Source organism: Aphelocoma coerulescens, chromosome 5 (genome assembly GCF_041296385.1).
Source record: "Aphelocoma coerulescens isolate FSJ_1873_10779 chromosome 5, UR_Acoe_1.0, whole genome shotgun sequence".
Lineage (NCBI taxonomy): Eukaryota > Metazoa > Chordata > Aves > Passeriformes > Corvidae > Aphelocoma > Aphelocoma coerulescens.
This window is the reverse complement of record NC_091019.1, coordinates 6,340,967-6,368,919: the sequence shown is the minus strand read 5'-3', so window position 1 is coordinate 6,368,919 and position 27,953 is coordinate 6,340,967. Positions and strand designations below refer to the sequence as shown.

Genomic DNA, 27,953 nt, shown 5'->3' with positions numbered 1-27,953 from the left:
TTTGTAATAATTATTAGCACTGGGTCCCCAATTCCATATCCTTCACTGGCAGTTTAAGTCCCAGGGAGGAGGTTCCCAGCGGATCAATCATGTTCCTGTAACGTTCACCGCGGTGCTTGGCCAGAAACGGGCCCCAGTCAGGCTGTGGAGAGCACACCAGCTTGAGCCGCTGCAGTGGGGGAGAGAAAAGAGAGTCTCATTTGGTGCCATGGAGCAGAATTACAATGCAGAAGAAGTGAGAATAGGCTCATTTAAGATTATTGATGACGGCCCAGCAATGCTCCACTGCTCAGCATTTGTTTTGCACAAAGTTTTCAAGATTAATAGAGGATAAAGTGCCCAGGTTTTAATTATACATTCTCCCCCACACCGTGTGAGGGGAGCTCAGAACCACTGCTACAGACTGTGAGGCTCTCTTACTGAAGGACACGTGCACAATTACTTAGCCCAATGGTCTAAGCAGTGGCTAAATGCATTAAAATAATTGGATTTCTATTTAGCATATTTCCCAAAAGTATACAAATGACCAAAAAGTAGTACATCACTATGAGTAAACAAAGATTTTAATTTTGAGAGACAAAATATTTCATTTCTATCTGCAGGAATAAAGAAAGAGGAGAATGTCAACCTGGCAAACAATGAAAATTTTCTGATCTTTCCACTGAGTTCTTTATTGAATATATAATTTGATCGGTGCATTCACAGATAAAAAGGAAAGAAAACATATTTCTGATGACTTAAGAGGGAATAATTATATGTTTATTACCTAATAAAGTGAATCAGACCTCTCGATCAGTTATTTTAATTTCTGCTTAATTACCAGTTTGCAACTTTTACCTCCCAAATCAACCATAATAATTTTATGCAGCAGACTCAGTATTGAGGAGATACCAAACTACCAGAAATAGGTTCAGCAGAAGCCCTTTCAAAACACATCCAGCTCTTGGGTGTTTCTTTGGGTGCACACCTGGAGAGGCAGTAAGGAAAGCACCCCATTTTTGTGACAATATGTATGCCACTTTTACATGTTAGAAGTTCTGGAGCAGAACCATTTGTCTCAGCAAGAGAAGCTTATGAGACAAGGACCAAGTAAATCTAGTCCCACATTAGCTCATTCCCAGTAGGAGCAGTTGTCTCCTGACCCGGACACTCCAATCTGCTCTACACAAGGGCTGAATGGCCCTTTAGACAAGTGGCCTCATTGCCTACTGCCAACCACGTGCTTGGATGCACTCCCTAGGGTGTCCCACCACTGTGAAAATTCCTCTCCTATGAAATTCCTTTGCTCTATGGGAAGCAGAGAAGCGTGGTCTTTTCCCTTAGGCATGTGTAGTGTGACATATTGGGAGACCAAAAAGATTATACTATTTTAGTACATTTTCTCTCCTTTTCATTTTTGAAGCAGGAAACAGCCCCGGTGGGATTTGCAGGGAAGCTGAACTGCAAAAGCAGCTACAAAAAGGGGAGTGAGTGTCTGTTCCTTCTCTCAAGGTGGGAGCAGCACAAGCGGCAGGCAGTGATGAGAAGGCAGAACCGAGAAAGGCTCAAAGACCTAAAAAAGGGCACTGAGCTTCTCCAGAAGACAGGAGCAAGGCAAGGAAGGGATGAAATGCTGACATTGCTGTGCCACACCCTGCCAGGGACTGCGGAGCCAGCAGGATGGGAACAGCCAGGGAAAGGTGGGGGTGACAGGCAGAGACAGAACACAGGGATGGGGAGAAGAAGGTGACCACCACGTTTCTGAAGCAGTGGGCGGAAGTGTCAGGAACCCAATTAGCAAAATAAACAAAAGAAACTTAAATTAAAAATAAATTGCCACCTGGAATTATTTTAAGCCCGGGTGCCAGAAAGGATCAGCTTATTCTAGAAGAATAAAGAGATGAAGGGTGAAAGCAAAGATTGCCAGCTAGGTTTTATAATGAGTAGCTTGAGATGCATGAAAGGACTTCTTGCTCTACATCTTATTCCTGGACTTCAGCAAGTGGCACAGCCTCGTGAAGCACATCCTGGATGACTCCAGTGCCCAACCACCTGTGTGTACTTTGCACACAGGCAACTCCTGACTGACCTCTCCTAGTGCTGATTGCCAGGCTCCCTGGGCACCATACACACCAGCTGCTGATGCTTCCTATGGCTACACGCTGCTTTTGCAAGAAGGCCAACAAAGCTAGAACAACTTTCTTCCAAGAAAGCCATGCAAAACCTCATGAAATTTTTCTAGATCTCATGAAACAAGCCACTCCACAATTCAGGATTGTGTTTTTTGAGAAACTAGGAGTAGAAGGTCTGCATTTTGAATCAACTGAGCATCTCTTTGCAACACAATAACTAGTTTACCAGAAAGTAATCTTAGCAGTATTAGACATTCAATATCACAAAAATCAATGTAAAATAAAAGACAGTCTCCTGAGGCCATATTTTTGAACAGCAAAAAACCAGAAGAATTACCTCAATAAATTTGCCTGGGGCTAGATGCATTTTTATCACAAACATAACTGGGATCCAGATGACTGAGCAGGCCAGCATCAACCACCCGAGCACCATGGACCAGCCTGGGTAGTGGTAAGCTCCATAAGTCATGGGTTCCCACTGGTAAAAACTGAAGCAGAGAATAAACTGGGAACAAGAAAGGAAAACAAATATGTTTGAATAAGCAAAACAAGCCTGCTATGCAACAAATGGTGAGTATCCACACACAGAGTTGGTGTATATGGAACACAGATAAAAGTGAGTACACCTAAGGCAGGGTGCTGCCACCAGCTGTAATAAATGGGTCAGAGCCTGAATCTAATGAGTTTCAAGGAAATCTTGCAAAATCCCACAAAAATCACTGTATTCGTGCCAGAATAATTGAAATTAGAATCTTGTCCCTAGAGTAACATGCTTTATTACATGGTCTATTGGCAGTTTTACCTAATGTGATTATGCTAAGTTACTCCATTTCACTTACTGTATGAACAGCAATACATCTGCTTACATTTGTGCATAATTCAGTAACTTTTGAGAAATGCCTGTGCTTGCAATAATTGCACACAGAAGATTTATAGAACTATAACTAGGTGAAGGCACATACAAAAATGATCAGCTTTAGTTCCAGAGATGTGGAGTCTAATGAAAGTCTAATATTAGGCTATCCAAATGTATCAAATATTAGCTTTACAGAGGCAATAATAGAAAAGAATTCATTGCTTGGTTTTGCTTTGTCTGTTTCCATTGCATAAAGATTGAATTATGACTGATCAGTGTCAATTTATTTCTCACTGTAAGCTCACTAAATATTGCATTTGGAGGGAACAACAACAGAACATGCAAGTTTAGAGAGTAAACACGGTCAGTTCAAATTTGTTTTCTTTAACAAACAACATAATTTCCTATTCCCTGGTTGTGATTACTGACAGTAGCTACGAGCACAAGTCTGATTAATAAAGGATCTGAGCAATTTGCAGAAAAGCCTTACAATTCCCTTCAGAAGCATAAAACAGGGTCTAAGGCAGCATCTTGAAAATAACCACTGGGAAAAAAAAAAAAAAGGAGCTAAAACGTCCCATGTGCACATGCCTTCATTTTTAACAAGGTCACCAAGAGAAGAGAAATACCACGATGTCATCCTAACACTACAAACTGGACTATGTCTTCAAACTTTTTAGAGTGATTTGCAAACTATAGCCATACATTGCCACAACCAAACAGCAGGTAGTTAAGACAGATCTACCTGGTTTTCCCACACAGCAATACTGTAGTGCAGTGAAGACAATTGGTAAAGAAAACCTACGTGAGAGTGAGAAAAGTAGACTAACTTCATTTTACCCATTGGAGAAATTATTCTCACCATAGAAAATTTCGTTTCTTCACAAGTCAGGATTTTATTGAGCTCACCAAAACTCATTGGTCCCTTCACACAGGTATTCCTGTCTGCGAAAACTAAACCTTTTCCAGTTTTCAGAAATAAATGTCCTCATTCCTGAATTAGCAATACTGAAAAGAAGTTGTTAACTTCATCCAGTGCCTTTTTCTTCCCCCTCCAGGAAGAGAAAGATTTGCCAAAGCTTACACTTCACTAAAGAACAGCACACACAGGAACTTCCCAGCACATGACCTGAAATATACCTTCTCTGGAAGGAGTTACTGCAAAGGACTGGAGAGTCACTGCTTTGCTTCTCCACCCACCAGCTGAGCTCATACTTACTGTTTCAAAATGTGTGTCTTTTCAGAAATTCCAGAAACTTTACTTATCTTGTACCTCAACAGCCAAAAATACTCACCCAGAGGAGCTATGGCTGCCCCATCCCTGGAAGTGTTCAAGGCCAGGTTGGATGGGGCCCTGAGCAACCTGGGATAGTGGAAGGTGTCCCTGCCCATGGCAGGGGAGTGGAATGAGATGAGCTTTAAGGTCCCTTCCAACCCCAACCATTCTGTGATTGTGTGACTTGTAGGAACTATTTAGCTGTGAAATGATGAGTATTTAAAACTCTACACAAATACAGAATCTTGCTGCACCTGTGGTTCAGGCTTGAGGACATCCAAGTGGAGGTACGTGGTCTCAGACAGAAAATACTGGGGAAAGAAGGCTCTGTTGTTTTGTGCTGATTTGTCAAGCTGAAAGCTTTTGAAATGGCTGGAATTATTTCATTCTTGCGTCAAAGAAATTATATGTGATTGCAGATTTTATCTGCACTTCGGTTAAAATGTGAAGGAAGCACTGTGTTAGAAACCTAGATAGCAAATGTAGATACAGTTATTGGATTTGGACCCCTGGACTTGAAAAAACTTTCATAGCAATGGTGAAATTGAGACTGTGACTTTTTTTTATTAAATTGAGACCTAAAGGTGAAGTAAATACTAACTAAATTCGAAGGAAGGTGTTGGGGAGGAAATGAAAATGACAGAGAGATAGGAAGAATAACAAAAATAAACCGAACACGCTCAGTTTTTGCATTTCAGGGCTCCTACACTTCCCCCTGGACGCGGCGCGGGCCCGCAGCGCCACCTCCCGGGGCCCGGGGATTTGGGGACGGGAGAGTCCCGCTCCTCCTGTCTTCCCCTCTTTTTCGCCCGCGTTTCCACCTCAGCCTTTCCAAAGCATCCCTCTCACATCAGTTTATGTGTCAATAAAATGTTTTTTTCGCTAGCTCAATCTGACAGCAGACAGGAGGATCATGTCTTTTCCCTGTGCATACATAAGTATCACTCACACACACGCGCACATAAATATATACACATAAAAAATAAAATAATCCATAATGCTGCTGTGCAGTGGCATGCCATAGCAGCATATTGCATGGCCAGGAAAAGGACACCATTTTCCTGGTAGACTCGCCATCCCTCCCCACCAAAACCACCATTATTTACACTGTTTCTACTACATACCCATGGCAAGAACACATGCATTGTGTTTAAGTATCTGCATCCAAGTCCTAGCTACTAGCACCCAGAATCACCATATGAACAATAATGAACATACAACAACAAAACTCTTTGGAGAAGACATAATTTTTTTTTTTCTTTTTTCTTTTTTTTTTGCTTACTGTTAAAATAGTTGGGGTCACAAATGCCCAACAGACTCTCCAGAATTTACTTGGCTGGAATCCAATCATCATTTCTATATCTTCACAAAATCTTTGCAATCCTGTAAACGGCAAATGGAAAAGCAATTAGGTGTGAAAGAAACCAGCTGCAGTCTGCAACAGAGCTCTGGTGCCCTCCCTTGTGTCTAACTACAAAATTGTGTCTAACAACAAAAACAAACTCTGACTTTTTGGTTGAAAACTTCCATGGAGGATCTAACTACACAGTAAAAAATGGGACTGATAGGGTGGGAACCATTCCAATAAAATATTTCCTTCTTAAGGATTAAAGTAATTGAGCTTTTACATTGAGATTAGATGTTTAGTGTGTTCTGTGTAAAAACATTAATAATATGTACTGGGCAGCTGCAATTATTTGTTTTATTTGTTTTATTTGTTTTATTTCCCTGTGAAGATCAGCCTTATTAATATCTGTATATCTGCTTCAGCACAGGCAATATTTCAGCTTCTCTGTACCTGCTACATGACTGGATTACAGCTGTACCCCTTAGCACTGAAACTGGTGATGTCCTGTTATTTTTCATCTGATACATAAGTGATATTTAAAATTGCTAGAGAACACCTGTAAGTATTTTAAATTATATTCAATGTTGTCTGAACAAAAAAGATCAACTGATGTGTTAGTTCTTCAGATTATTGCATTGATTGCATCTGTAAAGTTACTTGAGTTAATAAAACATGCAAGACTGGAAAATGGTATTCCTGTCACTCTGCAGCTCCTTCCCTGGCCATGCCATGTGACAGGAAAAGGTGTGTTGGTCAGCAGCTGCTATTCCCTGTTGGTTATTAGTAATTTAGCTATTAGTAATTTCATTACTAGTAATTTATCCAAAAGTCATAAAAACAAAACTAAAATTGATTCCAGCTTTTCTAATTGTAATAAGAAGAGAGAGGTCTGAGCTGATCTGTCACACAAATGTTAAGAAATTGGGCCAATTTTATCTAAATTTTGCAAAGCATTATTCTGCAGCATTCTGTCCAACTTGCATGATGTGGGGAAAGCTTCAATACTGGAGAAAATGTGTTGAGTAAGGGAAGAAATACTTGGAACAAAAGTAATAAACTACTTTACTTCTTATTGTATAGAGTCAGCTGCTGCAGCTGCTGAGTATAAGAAGGGATAATCCCCAGGCATGATCCACCTAATTTGGGAGCCTTCCTGTTGATATCAAGTAGAAATAAATCTATCCACCTGATTGTTGCAAGAATTAAGAAGGTAAAAGAATAGCACTGGTTCATCACCCAGTGCCTTCTGATGCATCTTGAAGGAAGGAGCAGGGCTGGGTGTTTGGCAGCCCTGAAGGCCCAGCCCAGGGGGTGAGCACACAGTAAGCCAGCTCAGGCTGTGAGAGAAAAGCTAAAGAACCATGTTATGATAAGGAATAGAGAAGAAAAATAGAGAAATTAAACAGGAAAAAGTTACTGCAAGTACTGTATTTAGGGAAGGGGAAAAGTTAAAACCTGCAGTGAATGTAAGCTCAGAAAACTGAGCCAAGGTGACCCAGAGATCACATTTTTCTTCTGTAACTGTAATTTCTTTCCCTCTTTTTCTCTTTTCTACTGACTACCACAAGTGTTCTTCTTCAGAAAGCCTCCTCTCTGCAAAATACATGTAATTTTTATGGCTCATGGAATCACTGTACTTCAGCACCAGTCTGACTCATTGGGTTCTTCTCCATTTTGTAATAGAAGTTTGTATGTCTGGACAAAATATAACCTCCAAGGTCATTGTGTGATGGACCTGAAAGGAGATTTTTGCTGCTACTGAAAGATTTTTCTGTGTTTTATTTACCTGTGCAGCACCTGCAGTGAGCTCAGGGGAGATGCTCACACAGCAGCCAGCCCTGTGCTGTGCTGGGAACAAAGCTGGTCTTAAACTAATTGCAGCAGCACAAAGTATAGGTTGATGGCTATTTGCACAAAGTTTAAATCTTGTTTAAAGTGTCTACTTCAGTCACACTTGCTGCTGCAAGGGAGGGATACCTAACTGGATAATTACCAGGGGTTTCTGCCTCCAAAATTCATTCCACCTTCATGTAAACCTGCACAGATTTGTTTGAAACTGCAATTTTAAAAACTAGTTCCTTTCTGGAATGGTCAGTAGATATTCACAGTTTAAAGCACTCTTAAATATTAGCAATTTAAGAGTCAAATGCATGTAAACAGATAAAGGGATTACACACTACTTATCTCTTTCCAGCAAAAGTTCCACAGAAAAATGCAAAGGATATTTTAATTAACAGTACACCAATTTTTTTTCCATATCTTAGTAAATCTAGTCTCCCTCTTAGATCAGTCAGGCCTGCTGAATAACTTAGGGAAATAAACAACACATGATATTCCATATATGATTTTTCCCTCTCCAAAGTAAAATGATGTATTCGTAAGTGTGGAGATATAAAATCCATTAAAAAGGAGACTGCAAACCTAGCCAGACAACTACTTCACCATTCTGCCACAGGTAAAATGTTCAAAACTACTAATGTTTTCTACAAATAGACAGCAGCAGTTACCACTCAGTCTGACAATGAACCTTCCCGAAAACAAACTGTCAAAAAACAGATCTGGAAGGAGCATGAACAAAGTTACCATCATATATTTTCAGTTTCCAGCAGTGTTTCACTCAAACAGAGGGATTTTTGTCTTTAGCTTCATGCTACAAAATGCAACAGTGGGAATTATGCTGATGATTAAATTAATATCCCCACCTCTGAGCTGTTCTTTACTAATCATTTGTCATAATCTAAACAACTGGAGAATAAACATCTGAGACAGCATGTGAAATAAAAAGGTGCATTTGACTGGATTATGGAGCACTGACTCTACTGAAAAATAAGTGATTACAAGGAAATAACCACGTGTCTCTTTTTCATTTAAAAATCTCAGCAAGCTCAGCAAGCAGAACGTGTAACAAGAACTAAAGACAAATTTATTTCATCATAAAAGTGCCTGCCACTGTTGTGCCAACCTGCCTGCCATGAATAGTACAAGTACACAGAGAAAGGTGTCAGTGGAGTGTCAAACAGCAGTTGCCCAACCTTGAAAATTTATTGTGCCAATTTTAAGCACTGCTTGAAGGAATATAACCAGAGCAGCAGCCTCGCTTATATTTACGACACACAAATCACAAATGCACAAGATGTATTTTTATGAACAGTCCTTACAAAAGTAGCTTTAGCACAGTAAAAGTAGCTCTGGTATATTAGTCAAACAGGTAATGATTTTAAAGTAAGTCTTTCCTTTTTCATTTGAAAGATTGGAAGCTCCTTATTCTAGCAAAAGTTTAATTCCAGGGAACAGTCTTTGAAATAGATTACAGCAAAGGCTTTACCAACAGCTGTTGATGAACAATCAATTGTACAGAAAGCATAAAAAGAATGATTTGTAATTTGTCAAATCTTTTCCACATCTGATTACACTATAGTAATAGCTAAATTTTAAAAAGCCTTCTCCTCTATTCAGGTCCTTCCTTTGCAGAGCTATTATTATTTCTGTATTATTTTATGTTTTTCTTAAATGTTAATGTTTTAAGAGATACTGGAATTGCTGGGGAAAGCAGACACTGGCCAGAGCAGTTTTTTCTTCCAAAGCTAATGTCATTCCACAAAGGCTGGTTTGCAGTGCTTCTGCCACACAGTGTTCAGAGGAGGAACAGAGCCTGTATTTTCTCCCCTATTTACCTTCATCCTTACTTAAAATCATGCAGAGCAAAGAAATTTTACAGATTTACGTCGTTTTTAAAATACTAAAAATATTTTAAACACAAAATATTTATTTTGCACACTGATGGTAATGGTTTTAAAGGGGGAAATCTTTGGCACTGACCACGTGAGTGGTCAGTGAAAACATCTAGTACAGCGTTGTTCAGGCATGCTGTCAGCAAAGTGAGGAGGAGAAGGAAGGAAAAAAAATCCCCAACAAACCCTTAAACTCTTCTTAAGCCTCCCCACTCATCACCTCTTATGAAATTGTATTGATTTTAAAGAAGCTGCCTTTCATGTCACTTCTAAACCAACTGTAATTGAATTACTTACATTTCAGGGACATAAAAAATAGCCAAGAATTTTGATCAACCAAAACACAACTGGCCTAAATCAACTTTTCTCTCTGTATTTTGACTTTTTCCATCATATTCTGTAACATTTCCTCACTAGGTCATGTCTGGCTTACCAGTCAATCTCTCAGGCATACTCACTGAATTGGATGTCAGTGGAGGTGAAATACACTGCTGAATTTCCATGAAATGTGAGAGGACAAGGAATGGCTGATTCCCTGTCCTGTCTATAACATTCATTTCTCAAGCAAGAGCACTGAATTCTGCATGATTTGAAACCTGTACTATATTTTAAAGCACTCATGTTACAGAGTGGACTCCACAACACAGGCAGATACAAGTATTCAGTGAAAAGGACCAAAACCCAAGGTCATGTGGCTACACAAGCACCTTCAGCAGAACATCTTGGATATTTATGCCTAGCTGATTAAGCTATATAATTCATTCCTGTCCACAGCAATAGCAGAAACAGCCTCACACTCCAGCCATAAATTAATCATCTGGTATGTGGAAAGATCTTCTCATTTCCAAGAATCAGTCTCCTGAAAACACTTTGGGCAAGTTTGGAAGCACATCACTGGCTGGTATCAGTTGTAACTACTGCAGCTTTGTGGCAATTGCACTGTTCTATACTAACTGAGGAACTCCCTCACAGTTTAATGTACATCAGCATGGGTCAATATAACTGGTGTTACCCCTGTGGATAATTAATCATTCCAAGTAGCTGCAGAATCTTGAGTCTATGTTATGGACAAATAGGGAAAAGGGAAGGTTGGATGTGTACATGGAAAAAAAGGCCTTCAAAAGTTGTTAAATGCTGTGTTGGGTTTGCAGGGACAAGTTTTGGTAGCAGTGGGGCTACAGGAGTGGCTTCTGTAAGAAGCTGTAAAAGCTTCCCCCATGTCTGGCAGAGGCAATCCCTGGAGGCTCCAGGACAGACCAATCAGGAATGATAGCAACATTTCTGATAACGGATTTAAAAAGGACAAAAAAGTTATTGCACAGGCGTTATTCCAGCAGAGAAGAGAGGAGTGAGAGTATGGGAGGGGAACAGCCCTGCAGACACCCAGGTCAGTGCAGAAGGAGGGGCAGGAGCTGCTCCAGGTGCTGGAGCTGAGATTCCCCTGCAGCCCGTGGTGAGGCAGCTGTGTCCCTGCAGCACATGGAGGGGCACAGGGATGCACAGGTCCACCTGCAGCCCATGGAAGAGCCCACACTGGGGCAGGTGGATGCTCAAAAGAGGGCTCTGAACCTGTGGAAAACCTGTGCTGGAGCAGGGTCCTGGCAGGGAGCTGGAGACCTGTGGAAAGAGTTCACACTGGAGCAGGTTTCGTGGTAGGACTTGTGACCCTGTGAGGGACCCACACTGCAGCAGCCTGTCCTTGAAGGACTGCACCCCATGGAAGAGTGACCCACATTACAGACATTCATGGACAACTGTTGCTCATGAAATGGACTCATATTAGAGAAGTTCATGAAGAACTGTCTCCATGGGAGGTACCCCACACTGGAGCAGGGACAGGACTCCTCTCCTGAGCAGTGGCAGGAACAACCTCTGATGACTGACCATGACCCCCATTCCCCATCTCCCTGCACTTCTGTGGGGAGGAGATAGAGCTGGGAAGGAGGGAGGGGTGACGGTAAGGTGTTTTTAAGGTTTATTTTATATCTCATTATCCTGCTCTGTTTTTCTTAGCAATAAATGCAGTTAATATCCCCAAGCTGAGTCTGTTTTGCCCATGACAGTGTTTGTTGAGTGATCTGTCCCAGTCCTTATCTCAACCCATGAACATTTGTTATATTTTCTCTCCCCTGTCCAGTTGCAGAAGGCAGTGATAGAGCAGCTCTGGTGAGTGCCTGGCATCCAGCCAGGGTCACCCACTGAAAATGCAAAAATACCTCTATTGGCTCAGGAGGTCTCTGTCCCTAAAACTGTTGAAGAACAAAAGCACCCCTGGAAAAGTGTCACCAAATGTTTGGTCTGTTTTCATACTCATATCTTTGAGCCATTAGTGGAAAATGTCTTGAGACGGTATGAAAGTCTCTTGAATACATGCATTTAAAGGTATCCTGAAGTCCTATCATGCTTATGTCCAAAATAAGATAATTTTGAGCCTTTTTATTACAAAGAAAAACTACTTCTTTCCTTAAGAATTTCACTTTATCATATGCTAAAATGTTGCTTTGGTATAGGCTGTCCAATAACAATATTTTTTCTTACCATAGATATAGGAAACTCCAACAAGCTCAAAGATGGCAATAATGACAAGAGAGTAAGAGGCTGCATAAGTGTCCACAAGCTGTAACATATACATTCCACCCTGAGGAAAGAAAGATAAAAGATTACTTGTGGCATTGAGGCAGTCAGAGTGAAGAGGAACAGGACCCAAGTAAGCATCCAAACATCAACTGGACACAAAGTCATGTTGCACTATAGCTTCTTCCTCCTGGCTGAATGAATATCAAATCCAACAAGAAAAAAGCAGAGGTACACCTGATTCTGGTAGCTAGGACAGCTTGGGAAGACTTTGAATTCAGTCCTTTAAGATTAAGGACTGAAATGTGATCAGACCTTCCACCTGCAGTGTCTCCAACTACATAATACTATGGCAAAGGCAAAATCACCATTGAAAGCAGAAATACCATAATAATGAGTCCAGTTCATCTGTCTGGAAAGGATTTAATATCCTGTCTTCATGACACAGTTAAGCAGCATAATTCAAGTGAATAAAGGACTGAATGCATCCTGGGCTTTAGAACAGGAAAGTTGGGCTGGTGGTGATGAGGTAAGAGGGAAGAAAAGAAAGAAAAAAGGGGTGAAAGGATGGATAAAATATTAAGATTTTTACTGTCTCATCTTGAAATTGCTGAGAGTTTAAAATGCTGGAGGTATTAGTGGAGAGAAGATACTGAAGATTATCACTGGTAGACGGGAATTCCAGTGTTAAGTCTGCAGTTTGCCAAGACCATCATAACATGGCTAATCCCAAAGGAAAGGCACTCAAAACAGGTGTGGATGTTTATATGATAATCAGATTTTTGGGGTTTTTTCCTTAATTCATAGACTGGGTTGGTTTGGAAGGAACATTAAAGATTATTTTGTTCCAACCCTCCTGCCATGGGCAGGGACACCTCCCACTATCCCAAGTTACTCAGAGCCCCATCCAACCTGGCCTTGAACATTTCCAGGGATGGGGAAGCCACAGCTTCTCTGGGAAACCTGTGCCACGGCCTCATCACCCTTGCAGGGAAGAATTTCTTCCTAATATCCAATCTACCCCTGCTCCCTGTCAGTGTGGGTTGAATATTTAATTTATATCACTATTTTGGAGATGTTTGACTAGAGAAAATTTTAAAGGCCTGATTCTCAGAAAGATTTGAACAGCAAACTCTTTTAAGAATATCTCAGTCAGAGCATCCATTAAAAAAAATTTTAGAAAAAGGGTTTTCAGACACACCAGGTGTCACACGTGGCAAAACTCAGCTGAAGCTTTTGCAGCTTGTGCAGGAGGAAAGCAGCCACCAGAGGGGGACTGGGGACAGACAGTGATGCTCAAAGACTGTGTCATTACCTGAGTGATCATAGGAAATCCCATGATGAAGAAGGACACGCAGCACCCGAGAGTGAACAGTGCCTTGTGCGTGCGTAAGTACTTGGGGAACTCATCTGACACAGAGGTCACGATAGTCTCGATGGTGGCGAACTGAAAGACAAAATAAAGGGTTCATTTCAGTGCACACAGAGTGGTCCAGCTGGATATTAAACAAGAGGAGAGAGTATTTTGAATCCTAGGTGTTAAATGCTTGGATGGCAGCACCAAAGCTCTGCAAAAATTATTTCAGCATTGATGGCCTTACTTCATTCCTCTTTTTTCATGACTCACTGCCCACATGGGAAATAGCAATTATTGCATGGTCCTCCAGGCAAATAAATAGGAAAATCAAAAGGAAAAGAATGGGACACAAAAGCAGTTTACCATAGTGTCTAATCCAAGGGTTAGAAGCATCAAAAAGAATATTATAGCCCAGAAGGGAGAGAGGGGCAGCCTAGTTAAGGCTTCTGGATAAACCACAAAAGCAATCCCAGGACCTGGAAATAAGAAAAATAAAGGTTATCAGATCTGATCTTTCTTATTTACAGAAAGGCTTAACCATTACAGAGTTTAGCCTTACCTGATTAATTTCTATTTACACTGCAAATTTCAAATCACTTATTTACTCCAACTTTCCAAGCAGAACACACATTCAACCAGTATACCAACACACTGATCCAAATTAAAAACAAAAAAAAATTAGCAAGAATTGTGTACTGCATCCATGTTTCTGTCCTGCTCTGTGATCAAATTCCTGCCACTTCCCTGCCAATTAGCAACCCATGGCAAACACCCACACCTCTGTGCTACAAGGATGAATGGAAATGCAAATACTCTTCTTCAACTCATTGCCACGCTGTTAAATGAGGAGAGAATATAAAAGATGCCCAGACCTGACACCAGACAGAAGGTAATAACTGCTGCAATTCTAAACAAATCCACAGGAAAACCTGAAATAATGCAGAGCACCAGAAATAAGGAGATGGAATCTTTTAAAGCCTAAATTAGGAATTTTCCATTGTTTTGTTGTTGTTGTTTGATATATTGGGCTTTAATTTCTATTTGCTTTAAAGGAAATGTATTTTTCTAAGTGCTTGGATTTGCCTGGGAGCGAAGGCTGCAGGGCTGTGGTGACAGCATTACAGTAGGTGGCACTTCTTCTCTACTTATCCCAGCTATAGGAACGCCCACTCCAAGCACTCTGAAAGATGCCTCCTGCCAGGTGAGATACAAATGAGAGCCACGTTGCCCTCATGCCAAGAGAATGGGCTCCCCACTCGCTCTGCCCTGGACATTTCTAATTTAGATCATTGTACCCCAGTTCCTCCAGCTGCACATGCTGCTTCTGTTCAAGAGAAAACTCCTGCTTGCTCATGTACTGAGAAAAATACAGTTTCAGCAGCATAAAAATCGTCTCCTTGGGCAACTTGTGAAGTGCTTGGGGTTTCTTCTAAACAAAAGTCAAATGCAGGAGTTAAAACACAGTAAAAAACACTCAGTAAGTGCTGCTGCCTTTAAAATGTGCTGCAAAAAACATTACTTTTTCCATGTAGAACTACTATTTTATTTACAAACACCTCTTTAATCTCTTGATTAAAGATTTTTTCTTGACTGTTGGAGATAGGGGCTCTGTTTACACTTGCTGCCTGCATATAGAAGTTTAATTAAGTCTCAGAGTAATGAGTTCCCATTAATCACACTTTTAGGAGAAGTTAAATTATGGAATGTGAAACTTCACATGTCTCCATGTCAGCCCCTCATAACTCTCCTAGGTAACACATGCCTGGTAGCATCCAACCACAGGACAACAGTCACAGGGAGGCTGGCTCCCATCCTTTCCATCTTTGGAGACTTAGGTTAGTATGAACTCTTTATAAAAGTCTATTAAAGCCAGGAAAACTCCATATATTTTATATGTGTTAAAATTTTAAAGTTCAAATGAACTTTCATTTTAAATTACTAACATTTTTCAACTGCACTATGTTCTTAATCAGAGAGTAGAAACAAAAGAGATTGTTCTGTCTTTCCCTTCATGGTGTTTTAATTGTTCATCAGATAGATGAGGTTTTCCTGAAATGAAAATTCTAAACAAAAAAACATTCTATGTTTTTCGGATTAATATTTTAGGAGAAAAAAAAAAGGGGGGGAAAAGGGAAAAGCCCCTTCTTATTTCCATTAACATTTTCATTCAAGGTTTTGAAAACTTGAAGGGAGATTATGTTTCATCATCATTTTTGCTTTTTTCTCCTTTGCTGAGGAAAGAAATACAACTTTAAAATTAAAATTAAAATGGGGCAATGGCAAGAACTGGTTCTTTTCACCAATTCTTGAGTCTGCTTTTTAACTATGGTTATGCAATGCACTGCCTCAGTCCACAATTATCCTTAATCTTCACTCTCTTCCTATTGCAAATTCATCTTCTATTACTTCATTAAACTTCGTTTCCCTCTGTCATGGAGAGCAGCAAAGCCTCACCCTCATGAAATAATTTTGGACAGTCTGAACAGGCTCTGACAAGTGCACTCACAGCTGTTTCCACACCCCTGGAACATCTGGGAGCAGAGAGCTCCAGCCTGGCACTAGTTGCTCACTCCAAGACCACCAGCAAGCACTCAGCAGAGAAGGGTTTTTGACCTCCTGTGCTGAGGACGAGAGATGTACCAGCTGAGCCAAGTGCTCCCTCCACCATCCCTGACAGTCACGTCACTCATCCCACCTCTCTCCATCTCCTTGGAGCTTCCACTGCAGCTCCACTCAAGCACAGCATCTTTGGCTCTAACTCCTCACAAATAATTTTGGTGAGTGCAGTGTGGTTTAGATTTTGGGGCTGCTTGTGTTGTTTGTTCCAGAATGGAGGTGGAGTCTAAAATAAAAATATTGATGTAAACATTACTCCTACAAGCTCCTACAACTCCCTGAGAAGAGGGTGCAGCCAGGTGGGGTCAGGCTCTGCTCCCAGGGAACAAGGGACAGGACAAGAGGACACAGCCTCAAGCTGCACCAGGGGAGGTTCAGGCTGGAAATCAGGAAGAATTTATTCACTGAATGGGTGTTTAAACTTTGGATTGGGCTGCCCAGGGAGCTGGTGGAGTCCTCACCCCTGGAGTTGTTCAAGCAATGACTGGCACTTAGAGGTATGGTTTAGTTGGCATAGTGGTGCTCAGCTCTACCAATTAAGACCTTTCATATCCCCACTAATGACCTTCTCTCTTCACTAACCAAGATTCTAATCAGCTCTTCAGAAATGTTTTACTCCTCCATGGAGACATCTCCTTGCTCCCCACAGTTCAGAAGCACAATCCACCCCTCATACCAGATTTCTCCCACCCTCCTCTCATCCAAAAGTGCCACCACCAGAGATAACTTTTACCTTGAAGAGAAGTTGACAAACAGCAGCAGAGACAAATGAGAAAACCAATAATCCCTTAGACTATGTGAAGGGACCATCCCACCCTACCCTCCATCAGCCATTTACACAAAGAGTTAAATGAGTCTCAACCTCCTTCCTTCTCTTACCAAACAAGTGATTAACAGCCTTTAACTAAAATCTTCACTTCCCAGGGTACCTTCTCCTGTACAGAAATGCCCACATGTGGTTTACTGGTCCACACCAGTTTGAAGCCATCATTCCCACCTCCAACATCAATGTTAGCATTAACAACAGAGCTGGAAGTGCCACGGGGTGCCTGCCTAAGCAATGAAATGCCAGTGAGCCCTACCTTGGTCTGCCACAGCTTCAATATTCACTTTGAGTTCGTTTGCCATGAAGCCAATAACTGAGAAGATGACAAAGCCTGCAAATATACTTGTGGCACTGTTGGTACACGTGACTATCAATGTGTCCCTGCGAAGAAAACACAAGAAGCTTGTTGGGATACACACAAGGAACACATTTTTATACACATATATTTCAGGAGTCTCTCACGAGCACACACATCTTGTAGGAATGCTGGTGAAGGCACACTTTTATACTCATCAGGTGCATTGGATGCTGATCAGGGAGCACAGAAGTCTTCACAGCACCACCAGTAATCAGCTCTGCAAGCTTCCATCACCCATGTGCCATGTAGGAACCACAGGGCATGCAGGAGGGCAAGCACATCTGCTCTTGGCCTCTCTGAAGAAGAGAGGCAGTCACGGTGACATGATTTGTAACACATTTTTTAACTCTTTGCCTCATGAGGACATCTGCTCTCCATGTGAGGTATGGGCTGACCACTGCTGTCCAGGTAAGATGGTTTTTGTCTGCATCTTTCTTGTATGCAGAATTTCAGGGTTAAGCTCTCTGTACCTTGCAGAACTCACTCAAACACTTTCCATCTGCAGAGGGAGGATTCCTTGGTACATTTTTCCATTGTTATTGTCAACAGAATCTCAAGAAATCTATAGCTGAATGTCTTACTGTGGTGGGTATGTCAAGACTTGACAGGAAACCAGCCCTTATGAACCCCATCCATAGTTATTACATTCTTGATAGGATTTTTTTTTAACAATATGTGTGTCCAGAGAGCTCCCCCATAAAACACTACAACTTTAGAAAAAACAGGTCACTCACTTTAAATGTTTGGGCATTTTATGTTGGCTAGAATTGCTTATTCCTACTGCTATTCATTTGTCAGGAACAGAATGAAATACAACCTGAAAAGCTGTCAAAGAACCTCACTGAGCTGGCAAACTTCAAGAGTTTCCAACAGAGCATCTCTTAACAGGAATGATTTTGTTAATTCTTTGGGTCTACAGAAAAAAATGACAATGTGCTGTTTGGAATCATCATGTGTTAACCTTCTTCCAAAACGTAGATAGGTTTGAAATATTTCAGGTATTCATTATGAAATCAATTTATGTAAATTTACTGCAATTACAGATTTTTGACTATGTTTAAAATTAACGTGTAACTGAAAAGTACAATTGCAGCATTAAAATGTAATGAATATAAAAATTGAAAGAGAAAATAGTCATGCTTCATTTCAGTATTCAAGGTTGTGTTGTAAAATTAAAAATATTAGAAGTAACTAAGCTTTTCTAATTACTTCTACTTCAGTCTCCCATATCTCTCCCTAACACAGATAAAGCATGTATTTGGTATTAGAACTGTAAGATTTTTATACTTCATTACCATGTAGTCCCTTCAAAATTTTCATTAACATCTTCCAAACTCCACAAAACATTTTTAAATTAACGCAGAAAGGTAACATGATTCTTCTGCCATTTTTTCCCCTGATATTCTGATTGTATTCATTCATCAACAAAAAAAAAAATCACAGCCCGGGAATAGGATTTTCACAAATAGGACCCAAAGGATTGCTGGGTGGGAGTTGCTGACTATGTAACAATATTACTTTTCATCCACGTTTTGGGATAATTGTATTAAATTACTTTTGAGCGCTAGTAAAAATGTTTTTGAGATTCCTTTTTAAGATTCTGATCACGGTTCTTTTTAAAGTTAAGTATTTTGTATTCTCTCCTTGGAAGTCATAGGACATGGCAGTGGAAATCCCAAGGAGTGTTTGCTTTGAAGTCTTGATCTGGGAAAGTTTTTGAGCACCCCCTGTGCATGCTGCTGACTGTCCTGAATCAGCACCTCTGGCACTGCAGGAATCGGCAAAGGTTTGCTCCAGACTGGCTTTAAAGACTGTACAGGGAAGCACTCCACTAATGCCACTTGCTTTTGTGTTTTCCATCTGCAGACATTTCAGCTGGCAGGCTTTTGGATGAAAAGCTATACACTGGTGGTTTTCCTTGCAAAAATTGCTTTCAGTGATTTCAAATAAAAGTGGTTTCAAATTTCGCAACATGAAATAACTTTGTACACGTAAAACCACAGTGGGAGTAATTGGAAAAAGAAAGAACATTTAGGAGATGTAAGAATCACGTATATGGAAGCTGCAAGTTAAAGTCCTGCATGCTTCACAATGCAAACTTCAGCCCACTCTACACATGGGCTGTCCTTCAGCAGAGACTGCCAAGTGACTGTTTCACTGCTCACAGCTCTTGACACTTCCCAGATTGCACTTCAACCTCCTGATTCTGAAATTGAGGAGCCAGTAGGAACTTTAACAAACCAAAATGCTCATTTTGAGACTAGTAGATTAGGACCTGGGGAGAAGAGAAAATATACAAAACCAGGAAGGGCTAAATGTAAACAAAATCCACACACAAATAAAAAAGGAAAGAAAAAGAATGGAAACAGAAGAGAGGAAAAGTGAAAAAAAAAAAGATGAGGAAAAAAAAGGGCAAAAGGACAAGAGGGGAAAAAAAGGACAAGGGTAAAAAACTCAAGAGATAAGGGTCTTATAAACCAGATTTCTGCAAGATGAAGGACAACTGGTTTTGGACAAACCTGTTTAATGAAACAAATACATTGCACTCTTACACACCTGTAGCAGTTATTATGGAATTTGTTGTATGAAGAGAGGGTAATTAGACCTCCCCATGCTGCAGATAAGGAGAAGAAAATCTGAGTGGCAGCATCCTTCCAAACCTAAGTAGGAAAGAAAATAGCATCAGCTTTAGGAAAGAATGTTAGAAAGTTCAGTAGCACTATTAAATATTGCTGTGAGGGGATTAACACCTAATTACTTTAAATGAACTTTAGACTGATGGATGTCAATAGAATATTTAAAAGCAAAATCCTGCCAGGAAATACATCAGGCCCATTTGATAAGGAGCACTGTTCTTGCTGAGCCCATATAAAAGGACAATATAAACCTTGCTGTATGTGGAAGGCACAAATACAAAAACTGTATTGTCTGATACATATCAGTTCAAATACATTCAGAAACAAAAAATACAAACCAGGAGGGAAAATCTGCTTCAGATACTGATGTTTTATCTGCCAGTGACCCTAAACAATACTTTACCCACATAAGACAAAGAACAAGTTTCCACAGATGACAACGCTGCCTCTGCACATGGAAAATGCTTGCAGCAGACCCCAAGAGATCTGTATGATTTATTCACCCCAGCAGCTTTAAGTGCAGTAGCAAACCCACCATAGCATCGATCAGCTTCTCCCACTTGGGTGTGATGAAGTACCAGATCCCATCTCCAGCTCCAGGTAGAGTTACTCCTCTTACGAGAAGGATGATGAGAACTACGTAGGGGAATGTAGCTGTGAAGTACACAACCTGCACAGAGCAGAGAAAAGGTTACTGAAAGGGCTAAACTGGATAAGGAGAGAGGAGGGGAAATCTAAGTGCTACACCATTGCCTGAAGAAGGCAACAACTCAGGCTCAGAGACAACAGTCGGGGGATAAACTAAGAAAACAACAGGGTTATTTCCCAGGAAATTTGAAATTTTACAGCTCTTCTTGCTGCTGGAAACAGGAATAACATCAACAACAACAGAGGTAAGAGCTGGGATTCTAGACAGAGAAGGGAAGAGGGTTCCTCTCTCTGTCTGGAGAGGAACAACAGGAATTTAGAGCTAAAGGAAAAATACCACTTTTGATAGTTGCCCAGAGTGAGCTATCACAGTTCAGTGGAAATGAAATGAGAAGTGCCACTCAATAACACTTACAATTCTGTAGTTTTCTTCTATATTTTTCTGTATTTAACTAAAAAAAAAAAAGACTAAAGAATTCTTATCACTTTTTGTACCTCTTAATAACTACATATCACCATGATGATAGTTCTGGTCCAAATTCAAAAAAAGGTAAGTCTGTGAAATTATCTAGACAGACCTAATCATCACAAGGTCTAAATACACAACAGTGGTTGTATGTTTAATGCTTTAATAATTATATAGAACACAGGTCTCTCTGTGGTCAAATAAAACGGTTGGATTATGGCCATTATGAGCTTTACATTCAACACAAAATCACTTCAAATATTTTTCACATTAGCATCTGGGTGTTAAACAAAACAGAATCATATCATAACACATTGTGGGATTCTACCACAGAATGGTTTGGGTTGGAAGGGACCTGAAAGATCATCTCATTCCAACCCCTGCCATGGGCAGGGACACCCTCTGCTAGACCCAGCTGATCCAAACCCAGCCCAACCCGTCCTTGGACATCTCCAGGGATGGGGCAGCCACAGCTTCTCTGGGCAACCTGTACCAGGGCCTCATCACCTTTACAGAGATGACTTTCTTTATAATATCAAATCTAAACCTTCCCTTTGCCAGTTTGAAACCATTTTTCCTTGTCCTGTCACTCCATGTCCTTGTCCCAAGCCCCTCTCCAGCTGTCTTGTGGCCCCTTTAGGGAGTGGAAGGTGCTAGAAGGTCTCCTAGGACATTTCTCTTCTCCAGACTGAACAGACCCAGCTCTCTCAGCCTGTCTCCATAGCAGAGGGGCTCCAGCCCTCTGAGCATCTTTGTGGCCTCCTGTGGACTTGCTCCAAGAGATTTATATCCTTCTTATGTTGTGGGCTCCAGAGCTAGACACAGGACTCCAGGTTGCTTCTCACAGCAAAAGAGGGGGAGAATCACCTCCCTCAGCCTGTGGTCTGAGCTGAAGTGACTTTTGAAACTGCTTCTTGAGCTTTTCTTGTTTCAAGAGGTATTTCAACAAGTTGCCCTGATGAATTTCTGTGCAGTCAATATACTGACCTAATCTCTACATAAATACAGGATTTCTATCTCTAATACCAAGGAGTCAATAATTTTGTCTCTGACATCAGTCAGTATTTTTCTTGGCCAGCAAGAGTCACTTAGAGAAATATCCACTGCCACATCCAAACCCACATTATTATCCAGTCTCTTGCCTTTCATGAAATATTTTTATCTATCCCACTAAGGTAAGGGGAAAAAAATATCGCAACTTTCCCCTGGCACTCTGAGTCTCTAGGACTTTCTGTAAACTGCCAAGTGACCTCCCAACAGGTGAAGTCAGCTTCTAGAAGCAAAGGGATGGCTTGGAATTGGAGCTCTGTGACCAGTTCTAGGAAATTCATGTCTCCATTTCCACTATCTTTATCCCAGGAATACTTATTTTCCTCACACACACACTGAGCTTTTTTAAGGTTCAGTTCTGATTTTAAAATATGTTACTTAACATCTTGATTTACATCACAAGTTCCCAGTGAAATGTGAGATGATTGCAGAATTTTGATGAACACCACACAGAATAGGGAAGGCTGGAAAGTACCATTTTTGCCATCCCACTGCTGAGTGCAGCTTAAAAGCTCATTTTAAATTTATTGAAGATCGGAGAAAAAAAGTCACAAAAATTGTTTCTGTTTTGGCAAGAAAGGAAAACACAGACAGGAAAAAGGCATTTCAATTAATACTTAGTAATTTACTGGAAGTATTTTCAATAATTCACAGCCTTAAATGAGAGTGTGAGTCTCTAAAAACAGCACCCTGCTCTCTTGTGAGTGTACAATCACAAATACTGTTCTTACTTTTCCTGATGACTTGATTCCTTTAGCAAGGGAGGCATAAACAATCACCCAAGCTAGGAAAAGAGATAGAGCCAAGGGCCATCTAATCTCACCAGGATATTCAATCCCTGCTGAAATCTTCAATACAAAGTACCTAAAAATAAGGAAAAAAAAAAGAAATTTAAAAAATTGGGGGGGAAAGGGGGGCCAGGAAATAACGACAGCAACCACAGGCAGTAATTCAGCTCAAATTCCTTTTTTGCTTTGCTTCAGCATCCTCAGCAGTTTCTCTAGAAGGTTCCAGTGATTCTCACCGTGTATTATTTTATTTATCTGCATTGCAGTAGTAGATAAAACTGCCGGGCATGGGCCAACACCCCAGCTGTGCTAAGCACCACAGGAACAGAAAACAAGTAATCCAGTGTTTGAATTCAGCTCTCATCATTCCTAAGCATAAAAAATGAGCATCATTCACTGCCCTTGACTACTGTATTTCTGGTTTTCCAAGCAGTGATTTGTTGCCTGTGGATTTTACAGGAAGATTAACGTAATTTCTCTAAACAAAGAAAGATCTTACTTGAAATATTCTTCACTCCCACTGACAAACGTTTTGTTTCCTTCCCTGGTGAAGTTAACCATGGTTAAGTTTGGATAGGCACTCATACAGAAAGTAGAGTTCTTGATTTGTATTTTTGGGTGGTCGCCGACAATGCAGGAATCTAGGAAGAAATGAGGTGGGGGAATAGAAAAATAAAGTGTAGAGATTTTTTTTCTTTTTAGTTTGGTTGTAAAATGACAAGAATGCATTAGATCACGCCTAGTTTCTTGAACTTTTGTTCAGGTGCCGACACCTTTTTCCAAAGGTCATTTACTAGGTTTGCTTTTTCCGTTTTCATGTCATTGTGTGTTTGGAGCCGTTTGCAGAAACGGGTTTGGATTTTTTCGTTAAAGAGAAGCTTTTCTATAGACAAATAATTCGTCTTTAGCAGACACCCCAGGCTCCCAGCTGTGGTATTTTGTTCTGTGCTTTCTTGCATGCACAGAGTTTTCCTCCGAGGGGGAAAAAAAAGAGAGAGAGAGAGAGAAGGAAAAAAATAGGACTTTTGTAGCATTTAAATTGACAAATCTCATTTATCCTTGGTGAGGAAAAATTGGAGAGGAAAAATTTAAATAAAAGTAGGGGGAAGTGCCCATGGGATACAGATCACTTCAAAGTGACTTGAGAAGAGACCGTTCCTCCGTGCCGGGAACCTCTCCCGGCCACGGTCATCCGCAGTCTCCTCTGACATCTCCCAGGGGCGCAGCTGAGCTGCAGAAAGCTCTGGAAAACCACCATGGCCACAAATTAAAAAAAAAAAAAAAAATTAAAGCCGAGTGTAAGAATGTCCCGACTTACCTAGCAAAAGTTTGTTTTTATCTTTACAGTCTGGCGTGTTCCAGGGGTTGTTACAGGAAGCCCAAGGGAGCACGGGTACAAAGGAGGCGAAAAGGTAGAAAAGTGTGTAGCACAGAATAATATTGTAATATATGGCTATCAGAACCGAGATGATCAGCATGGCGATGCCGCAGCCTGCGGGCAGACAGGGAGACAGGAGGAAAAGCCATTAGTCCCTGGGGCGGTGGGAGCAGCGGGGCCCGGCGGCTGCAAAGCATGGGCTTCCTCTGGCACAGGGACAGGGACGGGGACAGCCCCGCTGTGGGACGGGGGCGGCCCCGCAAGGGCCGCGCAAGCTGCGCGCTGAGCGGCGGAGCCCGCGGAGCGCCCGTGGCATGCGGCGGAGCGGGGCGCAGGGAGGCGGCTGAAGCCATGCAAGAGACGGAGCGCAGGTCATGCTCCCCAAAACCGGGCCGGAGCCTGCTCCGCTCACCTTGCAAGGCGGGGATGGCTTTCCAGACCGACACGGGGCCCTGACTAGCAAACTGCCCCAGGGAGACTTCCAGGAAGAAAATGGGGATCCCAGCTAGAGCCAACATCATCAAATAGGGGATGAGAAACGCACCTTAGGGGGCAGGGGGAGAGAAGAGAGAGCAACCTGAATCACCCCGTGATACTGGGGACAACTTCGTCAAGACATTTTTCTACTAAAATTTTTCGGTTTGTTACCGATTCCCGGTGCCTCCAGCCTCGACAGGCAGGAGGAAGGGGGGTGGGGGAGAAAATGGGCGGCAGTTTTCTACATTTCCAGCGTTTGCTACAGACATTAAATACTCATTTTGCTAAATCAGTATTTAACACCTCCCACTTGAAAGTTTTTACATGTAAAATGAAAAGGGTAAAAATAAAAAGCTCACAATTTAAAATAAATCTTTAAAATTGCCTCTTCCCTCACAGAAAACGGCTCTTACGGGCTCTACACGACTGTTTTCGATGATCACAGCACCACTATCCTCTGCTGAGAGCCCTTTCGAAGAGGGATGCGGCTTACAGCAGCAAGGGTTTGCATCCAGTATCATCCACCGGTTCTCCGTTTCAAGAAGGGCCTCCGGTAGGAGAACCCCTGCAAATAAACTTCTTCTTCTTCCCCTTTTAAACTATTAACAGCATAACCCCTCTTCCAACTTCTCGTCGCCTCTATTCAACTGATCGACATTCACTCTATTTCCAACGATTATTTTTCAATCGGATCATTGAAACAATTTCCCCAAACCTCACGAAATAGCGGAATGTCTCGACTGGGGGTCAAACGTCCTCTTGTCACTATCCCGACTCTAAAGTCCCTCCTCTTTCCCCATCGCACCGATTGCGGATTCAAACCCGACTGTGTGTAACTGAGGCGTCCGGAGCCCTGCCTCTGTGATCAACACGCCTCTTCATTTTCCTCCCTCTCCCACCAGCACCAATTGCAGGTGTTTTTAAGGAAAGCGCTCCCTTTTAAGGAAATCTCGTCAGGGCTTTCCTGCTTTCAGAGGTGACCATCAAAAAAAAAAAAAAAAAAAAAAAAAAACAAACAAACAAAAAAAAAAGCCCAAACCAAAACCAAAACCAAAACAAAACAACAACAAAAAAACAACCAACAAAAAAAAAAAAAAAAAAAAAAAAACAACCCAGGCAGATGTTTCACCAGGTGCCTGACGGTCTGAAGATGCCCCCGCACCTCGGCTCAGCCCGGGGCTGGCTGCCGGGCAATAGGAAGCCGCCGGCCCCCGCTTCCCTCGTGTTTGTCCCCGCCAAAAAGGCAGGGACTGGCTCAGACCCGTACGGTACTGCAGGTAGAGAGACAGGAAAAAGCCATCATACCTCCCCCATTCTTAAAGGCCAGGTACGGGAACCTCCAGACATTGCCCAGCCCCACTGCATAACCCACCATGGAGAGGATGAAATCCAGCTTGCTAGACCAGTTCCCTCGGGCTTTATTTTCATCCCCCACATCGTCTTCCTAAAAGGGGGGAAAAAAAGGAGGGGGGAAGAGAGAGAGATGGGAAACCAGCCACTTTAGCAAACAAGCACGGCAGTGCTGCCGGCTTCACCAGAGGGAGAGCCGGCGAGCAGCGGCCGGGCCGGGAGACCCTCCCGGCCCTCTCCCCTGCAGCCCCCGCCGCCGCTGCCAGGTCTCTCCTTTATCAAAAAAAAAAAAAAAAAAACCCAAACAAAAAACCAAAAAAAACCACCACCCAAAAAAACAACAACAAAAAATACCACGAAAGAGGGATTTAAATCATGGCCCTCCACAGAGCGCTCGGGGTGGATCGCCCGGCTCCTGATCCCCCGCTGCAAGGGATGGAAGCCCCCGCCTCCCCTGGGGATGGGAAGCCCTCGGTGCCCTCGGGAGGGTCAGGACCGACCGCGGTTCCCAGCACATCCAGGCGAAGTGAAAACCGCTTTTACCGAAGGAACAGCCCCCACCGCCACCAGCCCGCTCCCAGGGAAAATGCAGATAGGCAGGAGGACGGGCACAGCGTCGGGAGCGGGAAGCGGCACCTTCCCGGCCTCGCACCCACCGGCGGCATCCCCTTCCGGGGACCTCTGATGGCACTGGGCTGATTTATTTCGGCCTGTTTTTGGTTACAGGGTCCGAGGCACGCAGTCCCCGGGGGTTTGGGCGGGCGGACAAGCCTGAGGAGGGGAAGGGACAGGCACCCTTCACGGCTGACGCTGGGGACAGGACCAGACCTCAGGCTGGGAGGTGTAAGGACGTGCGCACCCGCGCACGGCGGGTCAGAGCCGGGGTACACCTACAGGCAGGGCTCGGGAACCAACTGGAATTACACAGAATGCTCATTTGTACCGCTGTTACATAATTAGCACTCGCCATCACTACGGCACTGGGTCTAAGATCCTTTCTCCCCTTCTTGCTTCCCTCCTCCCCGCGGCACAGCCCCATCCCCGACTCATCTGCACCTGGTTTTAAAACTTCCACCCCAAATCGGTGCTGAGTGGCAAAGACCTCGCACGAGCTGAAGCGGGGGAAAGAAAGCCTGTAAGGGGACAACTCACCCCCTCCACTCTGCCAGGAAGAACAGAAGTGTTGCCATCTGTGCCCAGCACCACGGTACTCTGGCTCAAGGTCACCCAGGCGCCCTTGGCGTTGTTTTGCTCCAGCGTGCTCTTACCAAGGCTTAGGGTAGCGTCCCCGTCTGTGCTTTGCAAAGCGGGAATTTTGCAATGAGGGATAGCAGCTTGCCCGGCGATCCCTGCCCCGGGGCTAGGCTTGCAGGGAAAGGTTTCCACAGATTCCCTCCGGAGGGTGGAGTTGGCTTGCACCGGGGTGCTGCTGAGCTTGCAGATCCCGACTTTGGTCCTCTCAAAATCGTTTGGTTTCGCTTCTTCGGAGGGAAGGGGTTTGCTGTCGTTAGAGAGTGACCGGGAAAGCCTGACCGTCGCGGCGGGGGCTTGCGGAGGGGCGTTCTGCGGCTCATTTTCGGGGCTGATTCTTACAACTCCCGCACCTTCATTGGGTCCGGGAGCCACCGCTTCAGGATTGTTCACAAGCTGCTTGCTCATATCCCTTTGACTGGCGTAATCCTAAAATGAGAACGTCACATATTTTACCAAAAGAAGAAGAGAAAAAAACTGTTGGCGCTGCGGTGATTCTACGAATTTTTGTCCTCGTGCAGGAAACGCATGCGCCAGAAAACCGGGATACAGGAGTGTTGCAGAATTTCGAGGAGCCACGGCTCGCCTGCTTGCCCTCCCATTCAGCGTTAATACTCTGGGGGAAAAAAGAGTACGGTACACAATTCCCCCCCCCCCCCCCAAAAAAAACCCAAACAACAAACCTCAAACAAATAACAACACCAGCATCTGCAAACCCGTAATTCAAGTTTAAATAAGTGTTTCTACAGCACTGCGCCGCCAGACCTCGTTAGATTTCACATCACGACTGTAGGATGCTCCCTTCCCTATCACCAGTGTAGAAAGATTCTTTAATTTTACGCCCCATTTCCTTTCT

The 27,953-nt window shown here is 42.6% G+C and overlaps 1 protein-coding gene across 3 annotated transcripts; it reads right to left on the bottom strand.

The window, feature by feature from the left end:
* Window positions 1-13: 13 nt before the first annotated feature.
* SLC6A5 (solute carrier family 6 member 5) lies at window positions 14-27,163 on the bottom strand. Of its 3 annotated transcripts, XM_069018809.1 has the most exons (16): window positions 26,995-27,163; window positions 26,741-26,748; window positions 25,802-25,940; window positions 24,432-24,563; window positions 23,960-24,133; window positions 23,141-23,282; window positions 22,585-22,717; window positions 20,225-20,359; window positions 19,610-19,713; window positions 16,952-17,076; window positions 13,617-13,729; window positions 13,212-13,343; window positions 11,861-11,960; window positions 5,526-5,626; window positions 2,449-2,616; window positions 14-169 (listed from the first exon to the last, which is right to left on the bottom strand). In XM_069018809.1, exons 3-16 carry the CDS (start codon window positions 25,869-25,871, stop codon window positions 14-16), a joined length of 1,785 nt encoding a protein of 594 aa, XP_068874910.1. In that variant the 5' UTR covers window positions 25,872-25,940; window positions 26,741-26,748; window positions 26,995-27,163. The 3 variants fall into 3 exon arrangements, with proteins under 3 accessions (XP_068874910.1, XP_068874911.1, XP_068874912.1); XM_069018810.1 differs by lacking the exon at window positions 26,741-26,748 and having other exon boundaries at window positions 25,802-25,942; window positions 26,989-27,163; XM_069018811.1 differs by lacking the exon at window positions 26,741-26,748 and having other exon boundaries at window positions 26,960-27,088.
* Window positions 27,164-27,953: the final 790 nt, after the last annotated feature.